This window comes from Chrysemys picta, chromosome 1 (genome assembly GCF_011386835.1).
Source record: "Chrysemys picta bellii isolate R12L10 chromosome 1, ASM1138683v2, whole genome shotgun sequence".
Classification (NCBI taxonomy): domain Eukaryota; kingdom Metazoa; phylum Chordata; order Testudines; family Emydidae; genus Chrysemys; species Chrysemys picta.
The window spans coordinates 112,858,475-112,876,751 of NC_088791.1; the positions used below are offsets into that span (position 1 = coordinate 112,858,475).

An 18,277-nucleotide genomic window follows, 5' to 3' on the forward strand; every position below is an offset into this window, starting at 1 on the left:
TGAACTGTGTTCTTGACTTGCTTATACTCTTCTCAAGTAGTTGTCCTTTTGGGTTGAAATTTCTCATTTGGCTCTGAGTGAGGAAGTGAAGGTTGAAGAAAATCCATTGTCGCTTTTAAGTAATCAAATGGGGAGGGCAAATAGTTTGAGTGAACGTTTTAATGTAAACATGCCCTGCAATACCCATATCAATACACTGATAAGAAACTCAAAGGGAAAGACACACACTTGGTCACAAATGTCTAATTTTATTTTAAGAACAATCTCATTTATTAAAAAATACAAACTCAGATTGATGCTAGTGGGGATGCCAAGCTGCCTTGTGCCACAGGCTGTATCTTTTCTCTAATTTCATTTTCCCCTCCCTCGGGTGATCACCTCTTACTGTTTGCTAGTCTCTTAAGTGAGGGGCATGGACAGAACAACCCCTCCCCTAACCAGTTGAATTCTGGTGCAGGGGTAATCTGCACACTTGTGTATGACAGAATGGATGCTTAGAGGCCTTTATCTTCATATGGTAGATTGTGTTTTAGCAAAATTATTCACTTAAGCCAATAATTAGTGTAGATAGATGTAGGCAGAGAAGGGGGCCTGCATAGAAGGTGGGGTGGGGACAATTTTCAAATGTGAATATACTCGCTCAGCAGAACCAGGTGAGGGGGTTAAAGAGAGGGGAGTTGCAGAAAGCTATGACAGGCTTAGAAACAGAAAAGAAAGGTAAGAGCTTTAATATTTAGGTATTGTTTCATAAGTGGTAATACAGCTGCCAATTTTGATTTCAAGGTGCTTCCGTCAAGTCAGATATACTAACAAAGCTGCATGTTTGCCAAACTGCTGCTAATTAGGTTGGCAGTGGGAGGAGGTCAGGACACAATGGCAGGTACTAGGAACAACTCCATATACTAAAGAGAATAAAACTTCTACAGAGCAATCTATAGCAAAATATATATATATTCTGGATCTCTTCAGTAGGCTCAACTCGACTGTGAATCAGAGAACAAATGTAACCTTAAGAGTAATGCACTGCTTATAAAATCTTGTCATGTTGATACTAGATTTAAAAAAACCTGCCATCTGAATAGTTAAATGTCCAATATGCCATTTTCACACCAGTGTCTGTCTGGTGGGGGAAGGCACTTGCTGTTGCAACAGCAGTTCCATTGCAATTGATATCTACGGTGAAGTAGTATCAAAGTCAGAGTTATATTAACAATTCTGCTGTGACTTCTACAGTCTGAGCTGTATGAATATGTGCCAGTGACTCAGGGGGGCTAAATTCTTCATGTTTTGTATGTGAGTTTAGCATGAGTAAGAACAGCAAGGTTTAGTTCTGGCTAAGGCAGCTTTTCTCTCCATCTCTTTTTGGTAAATTGGTCTACTCTACAACGTGGCTGTTTGACTACAGGGAGTGGAGTACTCTTAGTTTAGGGTACTGATTCATTACTGTGTGAATGGTACGTTGGTTTGTTCTTTGAGTATGTTAGTTTTCTGTTTAATATTGACTATTTTGTTGGGGGAATCCCTATGTGCATGCAGGCACACCTGCCAGTTCATTCTTTTGGCCAAGAAGCTAGCATCCCCTTGACATATCTCAGGTCACAGAGGAAAAGTCCACAGTACTTAGTTTTACAATCACAGTCACTCACAGCACCAAGATTGTCCAGACAAATAAAAAGTTACTGAAGAGAAGGCCACGGGCCAGAATTAACAATTGCCCTTAACAAGCATTGTGTTCAGGGCTCAGATAAAAATAAAGCACTCATGGGAAAGTTAAGCCTAGTTCTTTGCAGCTATATCTCCCCCTGCCTGTTCTTCCCAAGCTAATCACCCCAGCAGCTGCAGCTCTAACAGATGGACACTTTAGACCTGCCCTTTCTGAGCCAGAGCTGGGGGGCTGCCATAGTGCTAAGGACAGAAGAGCCTAATGGCAATTATACAGTTCCACCTATGGGAAGCAGAGGGAAAAGTCCTCAGCCTGTAAACATTTTGTAATAACAGTGTCTTAGAGAGTAGGACATCTACCCTGCTCTGGGGGCAGGGAGGTAGTGGCAGCAGTTCTGGTTCTAGTGCCATGACTTCCACTGAAGTCCAAGGGTTGAAGGGAGGAATGTATGTACATGTATGGGGAAAGTCCCAAGTGTGGTGTATAAGTCCAGCACAGGCTTTGGATAGTGGTTGGTTGCACTTTGTTCCCTCTTCTAACTAGGCAGGATTGGATTATAACCCTTCCTCCAGGAATGCAGTCCTATCGAAGAGCTGTGAAGAGGAAAAGTTACCCTTCAAACCCTGGCTGGTCCTACTTCAGTTCTACTGGTTCCAGATGCAGCTACAGATGGGTAACGGGTCATGCCCTAAACTGGGCCAAACTGATTCATGGAACTTTAAAAATTAAGGACAGCTGCATTTCAACAAGACCAATAGCTTTACAATTGACTCCTCTACCCTCAACCCTTTCCCCCATGCACATGGAGAACACTGTGAGATACACCCTGGGACTCTTTCACAGGGAGCTCATTGTAGCACTTCACTTTCCATGTCTGCAAATTAAATGAGGTTCAGCACCTAGTCCACCCCAAGCAGCACCAAGATTCTCCTGCTGGGATAGAGGGGAACAGTTCACAGGCTGCATCCTCAGCTCTAGGGGTAGAGTGTCCACCTACCTACAGCCAATCTTCCCAGCCTGTCTGATCTCAATGGAGAGTGCCCTTATTATCCACATAAGAAATAAACACTGATCCTTAAAACATGCATATCCACAGAAAAACAAGACCCCCAACACACAGATGCTGCTGCTTGAACAAGCAGTTGACCCTGTTCTCACCGGAAATAAACATCTCAATCTGGAGGGGCTTTAGGCCTTGGGCCATGTCCGTTTCGGACTCACTTGTGTCTTTAGCATATAAAGTGAGCACAAGATGCAACAAGATTCAAGCACAGAGGTAGACATTTTCAACAAGGGGAAGGGTGGCTCCCAGGATGGATCCCCTTTACATTTGCTGGTCACCACCCTATTCTGAGAAACTCCCCCAATTGGGGGTTCAAAGTCTCTTCCTCATTTCACCTCGGTGGGTGGAAAACAGATGGTACTTTTGCAGGATACAAGCTTAAAAGCAAACCTCCTCTTTGTGGTCATGTACATGCAAGGAGCCAGGTCTCATCACCACTTAGTCTCTGCTAAAGTCTCTCATCATGACCATCAGGAGCTGTCAAAACTGTCCACTGGTCTCCATTACTTAGGTGCTGAGGAATAATGAAGAAACAATGAAACCCCCGTTGCCACTGAGGACATGATGCAAACATGATATGGCACACACTTTCCTGGGAAAAGCTTCTGCGTTATTCCCTAGGGATAGTAAGTATGATCTCTGGGTAGACTCCATTGATGGATTTGTTCAGGGAAAAGGGAAAGAGAAATGAGGTGTTAAACTAAAAAAAAAACCTGTGTCCCTCACCTGCTCTTAATTGCAATGTCAGTGATGTGAGGACCCTGAGCAGCAGGCAGAGCAGTTCTGCCAGGGAGATGAATAACTTCCCCTAGTGTAATGGCAGTATTGCTCTGTGACTTTCAGCTGCATGGGGAGCAGCTTTGCCTGTCAGGAGCAAAGGACTGGTACGGAGAATCCGACCAGTTTCGAGTGGTAGGTAGGTAAGGCAGGGGATGGTTGGGGAACCTCCCTCTACCCTGTGATCTCCGGGAGGTGGGTAGCCCCCTCTTTATTCCCCAGTCCCCATAGGCAATAGTGTTAGGAGGCCTCTCAGAGACAGGGGAAGAGTAAAGAGAACCTGACCAGCTCCCAAGGCTGGGAAGGAGGCAGAGGCGTGTGGCTCTCCCCTGTCTGTGCAAGGAAGTTGAGTTCATGAGGGTGGCCAGGGAGCAGGTTTAGTTGGGTAATTTCCCTCTCCCCTCAGTTCTGGAAAGTCGAGCTCACAAGATTAGTAAAAGGGTAGAATTTAGGGGGCAAGGATAGGTATGGGGGTAACCTCCTTTCCCCTCAGCACTATGTGACCAGCCATAATACTGGTACAGAAGCAAGGAGGTTGGTAGTAAGTGCAGAGGTCAGTGCTGGTTATGTAGACGCGAGGGCTTGGGGTATGGGTTTGAAGGGCAAGGGATGGAGGTAAGGTCTGGTAAAATTAAGCCCTCTGTCCATCCCCACTGCTTAGGGTTAGGTGTTACTAGGTGGCAAAGTGGGGTTGGAGGGGGCAGGTGAATAGCGGAGTGGGCTGAGGGGGCAGGGTTACTGGGTACCGGTAAGTAGGGGTGAGAGGAGGGTTCCTGGCCGGGGAGGGGAGAGAGGTGGGTGGGGGCAGGGGTCGGGCGGCTCCACGGCCCCCCACCCCCGCTCAGTTCTGGGCGCTGACCGCCAGGGTGTTGACGTAGCCGTGGGGCCCCATGTCGTTCTCGGAGATGCAGTGGCTGAGCTGGGCGGCGCCGGGGCCCGGGCCAGGGGCCGCGCTGTACTTGGCGCCCCCGGCGGCGGGGCGGAGCAGGCAGCAGGTCTCCATGGCCTCGAGGCTGCGGCAGGCCAGGAAGAAGAGGTTCTTGAGCATGAAGATGGAGAGCGGCTGCTGGTAGCGCAGCAGCAGGAGGCAGCGCAGGGCGAGCAGCGGCGCGTCCAGCAGCCCGGCGGGCAGCAGCAGGTGCAGGGCCAGGCGGGCGGCGCCGGGCGGCCGGGCGGCGCTGAGCTCGTAGAGCCAGAGCACGGGCGAGGCCAGGCAGAGGAAGTAGACGGCGATGAGCAGGTAGCGCAGCGGGCCGGGCAGCGGGGCCGGGCGGCCGGGCTGCAGCACCAGCTCCAGCAGGGTGAAGCTGTCCAGCAGGTCGAGGCAGGTGGCCAGGAAGGCGGCGGCCGCGCGGTGCTGCGGCGGGGGCTGGGGCGGCAGCAGCAGCTGGCCGGCGCCGTCGGGGCCGATGGCCCGCAGCAGGCAGTAGAGCAGCGGGGCGGAGAGCGCCAGGGTGACGCGGAAGCCGGTGGTGCCCAGCGGCAGGCGCAGCTCGATCAGCTCCAGGATGGAGGTGCCCAGGATCAGCGCCGCCTTGGGGGTGAAGGCGATGGAGTAGATCAGCCAGGCCAGGTGCGCGTAGGCGAAGTCCCCTCCCCGCAGGGGGCCCCCAGCCCGGCCCGCGCCCCGGCCGCCGTGCGGGGGGTGCAGCAGCAGCGGGTGCAGGGGCGGGGGCGGAGGGTGACCCGGCGGGGGGCGCTCCCGGCGCCGGGCCCGGCTGTTGCGGCAGAAGAAGATGCCCCAGCCGGCCGCCAGCACCAGGTCGGTGGCGATCCAGCTGCACCAGTAGAGGTCGGTGACGGCGATCAGGTAAAGGTCCAGCAGCGCGCCCTGCCCCAGCAGCAGCACCAGGGACAGCGCCTTGTAGCCCCAGCGCGACCCGCCGGAGCCCCCGCCCGGCCACAGCAGCCCTCCGGCGGTCGCCGCCGCCGCCGCCCCGGCCGGGCCCGCGCCCCCGTACAGCTCCCCCGCCGTCATGCTGCAGCCCGAGCTGCTGCTGCTGCTGGAGGCCGGGGAGGAGGCGGCGGGGGCCGGGGCGGCCGGGGCCGGCACCAGGGGTTTGCTGATGCTCTCCTCCTCCTCCTCGCCCCCGCTGCTGCTGCTGCTGCGGGCCCGGGCCGAGCCCGAGCTGGAGCCCGACACGCGCCGGCTGCGGCCGCCCAGGAAGAGGGGCTGCAGGTCGGCGGCGGGGTGAGCGGGCGGCGGCGGCGGCGGCTGGAAGGAGCCGGAGGAGGAGGAGGAGCCCGAGCGCTGGTTGGAGACAGCTCGGTGCATTGTCCTCCCCGGCCCCAGAGCGAGGGGCCCGGGCCCCGGCCGCGCCCCCCGGCCGGCGGCACCGAGGGTTTGGGCCAGGGGCTGGAGGGGGCCAGCGAGAGCGGAGCCCCGGCCTGAATCCGCCGCAATCCCGGAGCTGCTCCACGGGCGAGAAGCGGACTCCGGAGAAAGCAGCGGCGGCTCCACGCGCGAGAGAGGCGGGGAGCTGCGAGGGGGCCCGCGGGGGGCGGGGAAAGGCGGAACGAGGAGACTCCCCGAGTGAGTGGCGGGGAAGCTGAAGCAAGGCTGAGCCTTCTCCGGCAGCTCGGGTGGGTGGGTGCGTGGGCTGGAGCGGAGAGAGGCTGTGCAGCCCGGAGCAGAAGTGTGTGCTGAGCCCAGGGTCACAGCCTCAGCCCCCGGGGAGAGGAACCCCCACCTGGCTGGGCTGGGAGCACAAACGCTGCAAATTGCTCCCCTTGGTCTGTAATGAACACCAGGCCCAATCCTCAATTAGCAAATGCCTCCTCCCCCTGACTGCATACACGTGCCACTGCCAATAGGTACCCCTGTCACTAGGGCTGAGATCCCATAGCCACATGACAATAGACAGACAGCGGAAGTCCCTAGTGCCACGGCTAGGGCCTTAAGAGCGCCACAGGGTTATTATTGATCTGGTGCAGCCAGGTTGACCGCATGACCACTGCCAGCCCATGACTGGCCACTATCCCCTACTGACCTCTGTCTGATCTTCTGCGCTCAACATGCAGGGACTTTGTCTCCAAGGAAGGCAACTGACCAAAAAGGGCCTGCCGGTGGTGGCCAAGCATGACTTCAAGCCTCTTGAGGCCAGTTCTCAATGCTACATCCCTATTACTGATATAGAAAGTCAAACCATCTTATACCCAGTAGTCACTGCTGGCAATGCTTATGAAATAACTCTAGCCTCCTGCTATATTGTTTAAGCGACGTCCATGTTTCAGATCCATATAAGAGGGTCGGAAGTACACAGGGTTGATAAATCCATGTTGTTTCACCTTCTTTTGGTGCCAGACCCTAGGCAGGTCCTTCCTAGCTGAGGCTGCTAAACCAATTCTCCTTAAGATATCTGTGCTCATTGATGATAGTTTACTGCCTGACTGGATGAAGTCAGCCAATAAGTCTGTTAGTCTTTAAGGTGCCACCGGACTCCTTGTTTTTGTGTATACAGACTAACATGGCTACCCCCAATACTATTTCCAGTTTGTCTGGGAGTACAGATGCTTTCTATCACAATTTTTGCACCAACATGCTGCATTTTTGTTATTGCCCAAGAAATCCTTAGCCCAAGGGCAGCTGCCTCTTCTGGAAGCTTTCTAGTGCTTTGAGATCATTTGTGTCCTGACCAAAGATGGTAACCCAACATCAGCCGTGTCAGTAAAAGAGCTTGAACTGATTGTTGGACTGATATTTGGTTTAGGTTTGACACTAGAGCTGGGTTGAAGCAGGGATGTGACCTGGTCCCCAGCCTTGTTCTGCTGTACAAAGGATTGGCGCCTTGAACATATCACTGCAAATATTGGTATAACTGTCAGAGCAACCACATGACAAGCTTGTCTTAAATTACTTGTATAGCCCACAGGCACTCTGAAATCTGTCTGGAGCAATGACCCACCCCAGCTTCTGCTGCATTTGCTCATAGGTGAAGGGAAAAAGAGGGCACCTTAGAGCTGCCAGGCAGTGGTTTAGTGGTTACAGAAAGAAGTGAGTCAAATAAACTCCATATTTCCCAAGTAAATAGTGGGTTTACCCGAGTTTCTCCTCCCTACACGACTGCTGCAACATTTCATTTGAAGACACACGATAAAGGATTTCACCTAGCTCAAGCCTCCTTAATGGAAGGCCAAACTCAGTTTTTCTGTCCAGAAAGTGAGCAGGTCTTGCACACCACATTCTGCCCCTCCCTCCATGCTCTGTTTTGCGCTAATATGTATGTTTTTTCTTTGTGTAGCCCCTGCATAGTCACACTTATGGGGATTGACGCCTCCTACTGTGGAATCTTCTGGCCTGCAGTGGTCATTGGGCCCCTCACCCCTCCACAAGACTACCCAGGGTGGTAAAGGGTGGCGATGTCCCCAACCACTGCTCAGTTTCTTTGTAACCGCTGAAGGTGCAGTGAGCTGACACTCTTCCTCATCAGTTTTCTTTCTTTCTTTTCTTCTGCCCTCTTAGGACTATTTTTGGTCTAGTTAGTTAGCTTGGCAAGTACAGTACTACAAATTTCTTTATCTAGACAAAGAGGAAATGTTACCCAGCCAGCATGAGTAGCATCTGAACCCACAGATGCAGGAGGACCACCTCACAAACCCTTATGGTTGAGGGAGGCTCCCCAGGCCCATTCGACTAAGTCTGGCAATGTGTAAGTCCAGCATAGGCTTTAGAGGTCTAAGTGCTTAACGAGCTTAAGTGGCTGTGTCCTTGGCTTAAACAGTGGCCTGGTTCCTGGATTTTATCCAGCTGACTGAGCCTAGCACTCAGATTCTGGCACAGTCAACACAGCCCCAGATTCCTCTGGGGCATCATCGCTTGGTGCCAAGGTGCCTGTACCAAAGACATGGCAGCAAAGTATCCAGCTCTATGCAAGCTAGTGCCAAGGTTCTGACATCATTGACTCTAGTGAATCAGAAGTCATTGGGTGCACAACATGAGTGTCACTAAGGTCCCCAGATCCATCCAAGCTGAGTCCAGAGCCAAGTGGTTCACCATGATCTCTGGTGAACCACTTGATGAAGTGGTCTGCCCGTTATATACGGCATACTGAGATAGTTCTGGGGACACTGAGTCAAGATTTTGGCATTAGTGACCAGTATACCACTTGCCTGAAGTGTCCAGCATCAGTAAAAGTGGTTTTTAGTCCCTAGATGTTTGGGATCCTCAACTGAGATAAAGGACACCAGTTGCTTGGGATTACTGGTGAGTAGTGCTTTTCCTCAGCCATGCAGCAGGTGAAAAATTGCTGCCTATAAGATGACATTGGCAGTATATCAATCACTTATTTTAATGAGACAAACTCTGTTATATCAGGCCAACTAGTTACGAGTATCCATCTATTAGCAGCAATTTTAAAAAGGGAGCAAACCCTGGTATCCTGAGCTCTTGTACCTCAAATGTCAGCATAGTCATGCAGGTATCTGTATTCATGTTGTAGCTGAACTTTGGTCCATAAACAGATGCCATAATAGTGTAACAGGGTAATACCTTTTATCCAGGTTGTGTCTGTGGCCACCATATGACTGATTATAAAAGATACCACCAATTCTTGATAGTACTTATACCTGAGATACTTATGGTTCTGGTCATTCAAGATGTAAAAGGCAAAAGTAACACATGCTTATCATGGAATTCATAGAATCATAGAATATCGGGGTTGGAAGGGACCTCAGGAGGTCATCTAGTCCAACCCCCTTCTCACCTCCCTTAAATCAAAAGTATTATTTCCAGATCGTGGACTTGGATGGTCACTTTGTTCGCTAGCCTTTTCAAGGTTTGTGGACTCTGTAGAATAAACTATGTCCAGGCAGATTCTTTGAACAATTTTGTACACTGACACAAATGTCTTAGTTAGCTCTCAGTTGGGCATTATGTGTGCTGTAAGGGGCGAAAGTCTCACCTGAGTCTCACAATTGTCTCCAGTTCTGAGAGCAAACATGAGACAGTGTCGTACTTTGACTGGAATCAGGAGAACCTCTGTATATTCCCTCCGATCCTGTTGGTTCAGGAGCTCTGCAGATCAGATGGGATGGAGCCAAGGTTTTGTCACTAACCATAACTATTCTTGGCAGCATTGTTTTCAGATAGCCTAGGTATAATGTTAGCACCGCTGTCTAATGTATTGGATCTTTGCCTTCAGATTAGGGTAAGTTTACCCACCTGAGCATGAATTTTCTCAGATTGACACCCTGACTTTTGTTTCGCTGACAGGCTTGATGATGATTCTTCAGAAGTCTACAGGGTCCTATTGAAAAGCAAGAGCTTTCGACCCAATAAATCTCTCTCTATTGCTTTTAATGTTGCTAGCTATTATACTTTGAACAGTGAGACCTGTGTATTAGTTCTACCAGTTGCATGGGTTGTGAATTCAGCTGCCACTCTGAAAATCTCGGGGCACCAGTCCTCACCCACTATGCAATAGTTTATGGACGGGTTGCTCCATATACCACTAGTGTTGCTGGAGGTAATTGTGTTGTCTTGATGGCTGCACCAAAGGCATCTGGATGTTCTCAGCAATGCACTTGGCTGTGCTATGGGTACCATGTGTTGGCTATATTCATTTAGCTACCTTGAAGGTATTGCCTCCAGTGCATAGATCATTTTTGCCTTTTGATTGGAGTTTTGTTTCCCAAAGCTTTTGGGACTTGTGGTCTGCTATTGATCAGAGCATCATCTGTCCCATATACCTGGCTACTATGAGGAACACTCCAATTACCATTCTGGGGGTAAGTAAACAGGAAGACTAAAAAGGTGGTACTAATAAGAGACCTAGTGAAAACCCTTGTGCAAGAGGCTGTTGGCCAAGGACTCAGATCCTTTTGTTACTCAGTTCAGCCGAGGTACTGCGTACATCGAGAAATTCCCCTACTACGGTGGGCCAAATCCCCTGCTTATATGTGGGAAAAATAGAAATGGCATTCTCAATCTCAAAAAGCAAAATACATCTGTGGTCAAATCCTTGAGCACTGCAGGATGAAATACAATGAGCTGTTTCCCTGGTGATCCAGTATATCACAAAATGCCTGGTGCAGCACATGGAGATGGTAACAGTTAAAAGCAAGCAACAGTAGCAATGAAGCACATAGACTAAATTTTAAATAACCTCCATGCCTATCTCCTCCATTTTCAGCAACTTTAAAAATAATGGCTAGGGTGTCTGATTAAAACTGATACCAAACCCAACTGAAGCCAACAGCTGCAAGCAGGTTTTAATAAAATAGATATTGCAACTGCCTCAAAATTACCGTGTTCAGGCTTCACAATTATTTGGGAAGTAGGAAGCAGAGGGCCCCACAAGCCCTCCCCCTCTCCCCCATCCCTCTTTAGTGGGAGGGCCTGGCTTTGGCAAGGGGCAATTGTTTTTGGCAAAATTCAAGAGGAAACAAACTAGCTGTTTTACTTCTGGGAAATTAGACAAAACATGCCAAAAGTAAAGACCAGGTGCTAAAATCTAATTATGTCTCTCAAGCACTGTCAGAAATTGGGAGCTTGAGGGGAAACATTCTGTGATGCACATTCGACACTGCAGTTATCTGATCAATTCAAATGTGCAGGGTGGACATCTCTAGCCTTAGGTAGAACGTTTCACCAGGCCAGTAATAAAATACAGAGACATTTCAATTTATTTATTTCAAACACTGAAAATATGTCACTAAAATGCTCATTCTGTACTGTAAATTCATGGGTACAGTCATTTTGCTATAGACCAGTGGTTCCCAAACTGGGGTTCGCGAAATGTTACAGGGGATTTGCAGGAAAAAAATTCCCTAATGGCAGACAGAGCTGTCCCTAGGGACCCCTGGCAGCATGGGGCCAGCAGCCTGGAGCCCCTGGACTTCCAAGAGCTAAGCAGATCAAAGCAAGCACATCTATCACACTGAGGAGATTTAAACTTCAAGACTCCTTATAAGAATTGGAAAGGGAGATGGATATTTTTTGCTGTTTTTAAAATTAAATAGGGAGCTAGTATTGTTTTTAAAATTATTATGAAGAACAAGTTAAAGCTTTGTTGTAGTCGTGCGTTGTTTGCCTGGACTGCTCAAGACCCGAATGCTTGTGTAGGAGGAACTCTTTGAGTTGGCTTCTTAAATACCTTCATGCTGTTTCACATCTGATACTCCTTGATGAACCATAGGAGCCTTGTGTTATAACAGGCTTATTCAAAGTGATACAAGCTACAAAAGTGAGATCTTGGAAGAGTGTTGCCGTTTTCATAATGTAATAAAAATACTGTAATGATAAATAATTAATAATAGTGTGTAATAAGCATGTCATTAAAAACAAATTTTATATTTCCAAGATCACTGCTTTTATAATTTATACTCAGGTAAAAGAGACAATCCCTAGAAATATTCATTTTTAGGAGGGGGTTCGCGAGACTTGACATTTTAGTGAAAGGGGTTGACAGGTTGTTAAAGTTTGGGAACCACTGCAGACAGTACATACATGTAGCAATTTGTTACCTAGTTAAACTGTTATTACCTAGTTAAACAGGGTCATAACAGCCCTGGCGGGTGTTTTAGCATTGATCCTAGGCCGAGGCAAAAAATGAAAGTAAAAAGGCCAGCTCTCTCATTTTATCCATTCTATTTAACTAGCGGGAATTTTTTTTTCTCTTACTAGTCTTTGTTTTATTACATTAGAGTGAATTTATTGCTTGTGAAAGGTAGGGGCATAACACTAAATTCCTCTCTTTATCTACGTAACAGATGCACTACCGCTGCCCTTTCTGGAAGTTTCCTCCACAGCCTTGCCAATGTGCCTCAACCCAGATACAGGAGGCCTGCTTCTAGGGATGGGAGACAAGTTCAGGCTTCACGGTCATGCTTTTTCTTGCCAGTCTCACAAGAGGTTGCTTACTGTCAACAATGATGTTGTTTTTAGATTCTTGTCTACTAGACAAGACTCATTTAATAAAGGCCGTTGAACAGGCTTCTGCAATTAACAACTTGCAGTCACTGTTGACATAGGCCAGTGGTTCCCAAACTGAGGTTCGTGAACTCTTGGGGGTTTGCAAAATGTATCAAGGGGTTCTCAGAAAAAAATTCTGTAATGGCGGACAAAGCCATCCCTACGGACCCCAGGCGCCAGCAGTCCGAGCCCCATGACCATGACTTTCTGGCAGAACAACTTTAAGCTTTGGTGTAGTTGTGCATGGTTTGCCTGGACTGCTCAAAACCCGAATGCTTGTAGGATTAACTCTTTATTTGAGTTGGCTTCTTAAATACCTTCATGCTGTTTCATGTCTGGTACTCCTTGATGAAACATGTAGGAGGCTTAATCAAAGTGAGATGAGCTACAAAAGTGAAATCTTAGAAGAGTATTGCCATTTTCATAATGTAATAAAATTAATAATGTAATGATAAATAGTGTGTAATAAACTTGTCATAAAAATATATATATATTTCCAGGATCACTATAATTTATGCTCAAGTAAGGGAGAAAATCCCCAGAAATATTCATTTTTAGGAGGGGGTGCACGAGATTTGATATGTTCATGAAAGGGGTTCACGGGTTGTTAAAGTCTGGGAACCACTGACACAGGCTGATTTGAATCATTCAGCTAAAGCTGCAAGGCTCTGCATCCCATTGTCAGTCTTCTGAGGCATCCAGTTTTCTGTCATTTAGTTGCTTCAGTAGTGACTTCTAGTAGAACTTCCACCAGCTTCCACAGCCTAACCTAGATCACTACTACCAGGGGGAAAAAGATGAACCTCATGGTTAGGCTAAGCATTCAATATGGAGGCCAGATAGAAGATGCCAAATTTATGCTTAAAAGCATGTGACCACCTCAGCCAATCAACACTCAGGATTGCCCAACATTCTGAAGCAATACTTCTTTTGCTCAATCTCAGCCAGCTGCCAGAGGACCCATGGGCTTTGCGCATGGATGCTGAATAGAACAGTCACTTTTGGTGGAATGAATGGGAGAGTTTTGAACAGATGAAACAGACCCAAACTGCTCCTTGACTATTACAAGCTGAAGGTTTCCACATATTGGGAGCCCAATCCTACTTCTGTTGAAGTCAAGCAGAGTTTTGCCCCTGGCTTCACTGGGAGAAGGACTAGGTTGCTTAGTGTTAGTCTTGCGTAATTCCACTCACCTTCTCAACAGGGGCTAGTCCATGTTTGTGTCAGGCAAGCAGTGTCGCAGGTCAGAGCAACTGCACTTGTATTCCCCCCTCTATGGTCCACCAAGGGCACCCACTCTAGGCTTCAGGCACCCTGACCATCATCGGCGTCGACGGCGAGCACTTCCAGGACTGATCCTAGACAAGACGCGATAAAGCGATCCCAGACGATCGATTGCTTACCGCCGGACCTGGAGGTAAGTATAGACCTACCCTAAGAGAGGAGTATGACTGCTCAGAGCTCCGGTATGAAACTGCAGAAAAACCTGAGAGTCTCTGGCTTAAGTTTAGAAGTGTGAGCAACAAGGGTAATGTCATGGTGGGAGTCTGCTATAAACCACCAGACCAGGGGGATGAGGGAGCAGGCGGGTTGGATAGGGGGCAGGGGTCCCAGGAGGGGGCAGTCAGGGGACAAGGAGCAGGGGTGTTGGATGGGTTGGGAGTTCTGAGGGGGGCAGTCAGGGGGCGGGAAGTGGGAGGGGTGGATGGGGGCGAAGGGCCAGGCTGTTTGGGGAGGCACAGCCTTCCCTACCCGGCCCTCCATACAGTTGCACAACCCCGATGTGGCCCTCGGGCCAAAAAGTTTGCCCAGCCCTGTGGTAGAGTCTGAAAAAGCTATCTCTGGACTAGGGAAGAGAAGGATAAACTCCAGCATTGGGATAGAAGGAGGGACTCCCTGAGTCTCTGCTCACACAGTCTAGTCTGGTGCCACTGGTGGGGTCATCTCCTTCTCCAGAGATTTCACTCTCTCTCTCTGTCACCCAACCCCCATTTCTACTGGATGAAATTCAAGCTCCTCCTCATATACAAGGTCCTCAGTAGTTTTGCCCCTTTTCCTACTCTCTTTTTCTCTTTTCAGACTTCTTGCCTTATTGCTCCCTTTGAGCCTCGTCCAAAGTCCACTGACGTCAATGGAAGGAAGATGCAGATGCTCCGCAGCTGTCAGGATGAGCCCCTTAGAATGTTAGCTGTTCAGGGCAAGAAGCATCGCTCAATGCTTGGACGGTGCTCTGTAAAAAGCACTTCTGTATCAATTACTGAAGTCCCATATCTATTGCTGGTCAAACCACCCATAAAGAGGCAAATTCACTCCAAAACAGAAGGAGTTGAAGTGTGACAATCCGTGGGGGTTGAGGGTGTACTCACTTACGCAGTTTGGAGTACATGATACAGAGTACAAGAAGCACTGGCAATGATACGGAGGCCAGAGTCCCAAGGATATTAACATTTCTTGTTACTCACTCCCAGCTGTTAAATGGTTAAGCTGTGCCTCACCTGCAGCTAATTCCTATAGACCAGTGTCTCTCAACCTTTTTGAGATCTGGGACAGGCTTGCTGCCTTCCTAATCTGTGTCAGGGAGATCTCAGGGACTAGCACCATTGAGAAACACTGCTTTAAAACAGAAGGCAAAGGGATTTCACTTCACTCCAACACTGAGGTACAGCCATTAAAGGACTTCTCGTCTGCTTTCCTCTCCCCTCCCCAGCCAAATACACACAAGCATGCTGCAAAATAGAACATTCTACCAAAAAGGTTAGGCCCTTAAGATTCATAGACAATCATTTGTCCCCCAAGGTCACTCAGTATATGGCCAGAGGCTGCTGTAAGTGGTGCACTTGTTTTGGAGAGGTGGGGAGAAATAGTTTTTTTGCACTACCGGGGGGGAAAAGATGAACCTCATGCTTAGGCTAAGCATTCAATACGGAGGCCAAGTAGAGGATGCCAAATTTATGCTTAAAAGCATGTGACCACCTCAGTCAATCAACACTCAGGATTGCCCAACATTCTGAAGCAATACTTCTTTTGCTCAATCTCAGCCAGCTGCCAGAGGACCCATGGGCTTTGCACATGGATGCTGGGAACTCTTTAATCCCTCACTACTTTTGGCTCATGCAGACAGACAGACTGCAGAATGCACTGGGTGTGCTCTTACTTGGCTAGAACCTGGATTTGAGAGCAGGGAGACGTAGTGGAAGGTTCTCTCCCTACTCCTCTACCCCTTCCCAAAGAGAAATGGTTTCAAAATCCTAATTAAAAGCCTTTGTGTGAAAAGTTATGGGTCAAAATACAGCACTGCCTCAGCATCATGGTCTTCAAGTAATAGAACCATGTGATTAACTCACTACCAATAACAGGAGCTACTGAAGGCCACCCTACACTCATAGCCACAACAGGTTAGAGGATCACACTGTTAAAGCTATTGAGGCATCTAAAGATGCCAACAGGTACCTAGACACTTTTGAAAATCCCACTAGGCACCTGCCTCCACCTTTAGAGCTCTCTTAACAGCTCTTTTGCGACCCAAGTCTATGTAAGGCTACTGCCCACAGCAAACAAGACCCAACATAATTAGCACCCTTACTGGCTGGCTATGCTGGGAGACCACAGACTGAATTATCACAGAAGAGGAGCTCCCCTTCCACTGTTAGAGGTCACCCATCTAGGTAAGGGTTGGGTACACAAGCAGAGATGATGGGGCTGCTCTACAGATAAATAGGACTTGTGCCCTTGTGATGGCAGGCTGGCACGCATAGTAAAGTCACTTAACACAGAAAATTCGCTTAACACAGAGAGGATCATGAATGTAGATACGGTTCCTATAGCTGGAAAGCCTTTTTCAGTGATGTGTTAAATCTAAAATCCTCTGCATAAGAGACAGGTCTGTAAATGGTGTCATTTGGAGCAACACATATTAGCAAGACTGCGTTACACTTCCACAAACCAAGAAACTCAGAGCAAAGCCTCTGTTCTTACACCCACCCTGACTGTTCCCAGTGATGCTTGACCCCACTAAGACCTGCGGGGAGAACAAACCCAGGTAGCTCCGGGGCAGCTAAGGAAGGAATACCTGCTCATTGTAACTTTCATAGGACTTGGTACCGAGGATTCTCTGATGTTTGGCCTTTCATTTCTTTTGTTAAAATGTAACTGTGACCGAATGCAACCGTGTATTCACAGCCTATTGTAACAAGCTTTGTATAATATATGCCTTGTGAGGTACCATTTGAAAACTAACTCCGCCCTTGTCAGTAATAGCCTGGTGAAATGTATGCAGCAACATTATATGTAAAGTTATGAACATAAGCTGAAATCATGATTGAAGTGTGTTTACCAGACAAACCTGGGGAATGGATAAACTTGTTTCCCAAACACAAAGGACAAGTTGACACCGCTAGCCAGCTGTCATCAAAGCTCATGGGGCATCACTTATTAAGTGGCCATTCTTTGGCAAGGAAGAGGGGAAGGAACAAACAGATCTGCATCTTAGCACACAGCAGCATGAAACCTCCCCACCACCAGACTCCATAGCTCTCCATTGGAAAGAACATTATATAGGTGTCACTTCCAGGAAAACGCTTTTCAAAGGAGGACTGAACTATAAACGTGAGGGGCAAAAACACCCCATGTTATCTCTCCCTATCTGATGCAAGAGATTTTTCCGCTGCTCTATTTTGTGTGGAAATACAGCACCAGAAACGCTGTCCGTCATTAAAAGCACACTTCAGCACTAAAAGTGCTGACCTGTCACAATTAGCTGAAGTTGGAAGTGATTGAGATTTGGTCTTGTTTGAATTAGTAAAATTGGAGCGGTGACAGTGAAACATAATGTTAAAGTGCATATAAGTGTATAATTTGTTTGATAATTATAAGAATTTAAATGATTAATAAAGATGGTTTTAAGCAGTTAGAGCTAGGGAAAACAAAATGGCGTTGTAAGCAGTCAGTCAGAGAAATCCAAAATGGAGGTCTGGGAGAGATTCCCAATAGCAAACAGGCAGGCTGAGGTGATACAAAGGTCACTCCAAAACCTGAGAGGAGGGGTTAGGCAGAACACAGGTCTTCAAATAGGTCCAGCTTTGATTGACCGATAGCAGGCTTGAAGCTGATTGGCTGATAATGATAGGGATTAAAGAAACAACCAATCAGAACAGATCATATATATGTATATAAGGCAGGGAGCTGAGTTGATAGGCTTTAGCTTGTCTTGTGAGGGAAAAGGTACTGGTGTGTGTATGGGAAGAAGGTATTGGAGAAAATAGAAACAGGAAAGAAGGAAGACCACTAAAAGAGCTAAATTGCTAAGAAAAAGCAAGCAAAAAAAGCAGCTGCAATTAATATTAATGCTATTGCGAAGGACCAGTTGAAGGGAAGAAACCTTGAAGAAGTAAGCATAAGGACACACTCTATGTAATGTATACATTTGTATGTATGAGCTAATAAAGCTGGATGATTGTGTGTGTGTGTGTGTGTGTGTGTTATATGTATAGTTTTAAAGTTTAAGAACTTGCAGTCAGCATCCTATATGTGACTGGCTATTGCAAATAGAATGTAACCATTTAGAGCTGTTTTCCATTTGCAGGATATTGCAATTTTGGGTACTTTAATATGCATCTGTGCTAACAGAATTTTGGTCTTTGTTAAGAAAAGGGGTGATTTATTTCTTTGAGATACATATTTTAGATGTGTTGTATTAGAAAATAGTATTAAAATAAAGATTGTTTTGTTTTTGAAGAATTACTGCCTAAGTGTCAGTCCTTTGAGCAGAAGGCTGTATCTGTGTCCTCCCAACGGTTAACAGTCTGTTCTGGGGAGTTCTCCACAGGTTGGGTGATAGTCCACCCTAGAGGAATTGCCAGGGTTT

The 18,277-nt window shown here is 47.8% G+C and overlaps 1 protein-coding gene across 1 annotated transcript; it reads right to left on the bottom strand.

Annotated features, from left to right (window-relative positions):
- Positions 1-227: 227 nt before the first annotated feature.
- On the bottom strand, positions 228-5,916 carry TMEM121B (transmembrane protein 121B). The gene has a single exon (XM_024101994.3). It carries the CDS (start codon positions 5,776-5,778, stop codon positions 4,345-4,347), a length of 1,434 nt encoding a protein of 477 aa, XP_023957762.3. The 5' UTR covers positions 5,779-5,916; the 3' UTR covers positions 228-4,344.
- Positions 5,917-18,277: the final 12,361 nt, after the last annotated feature.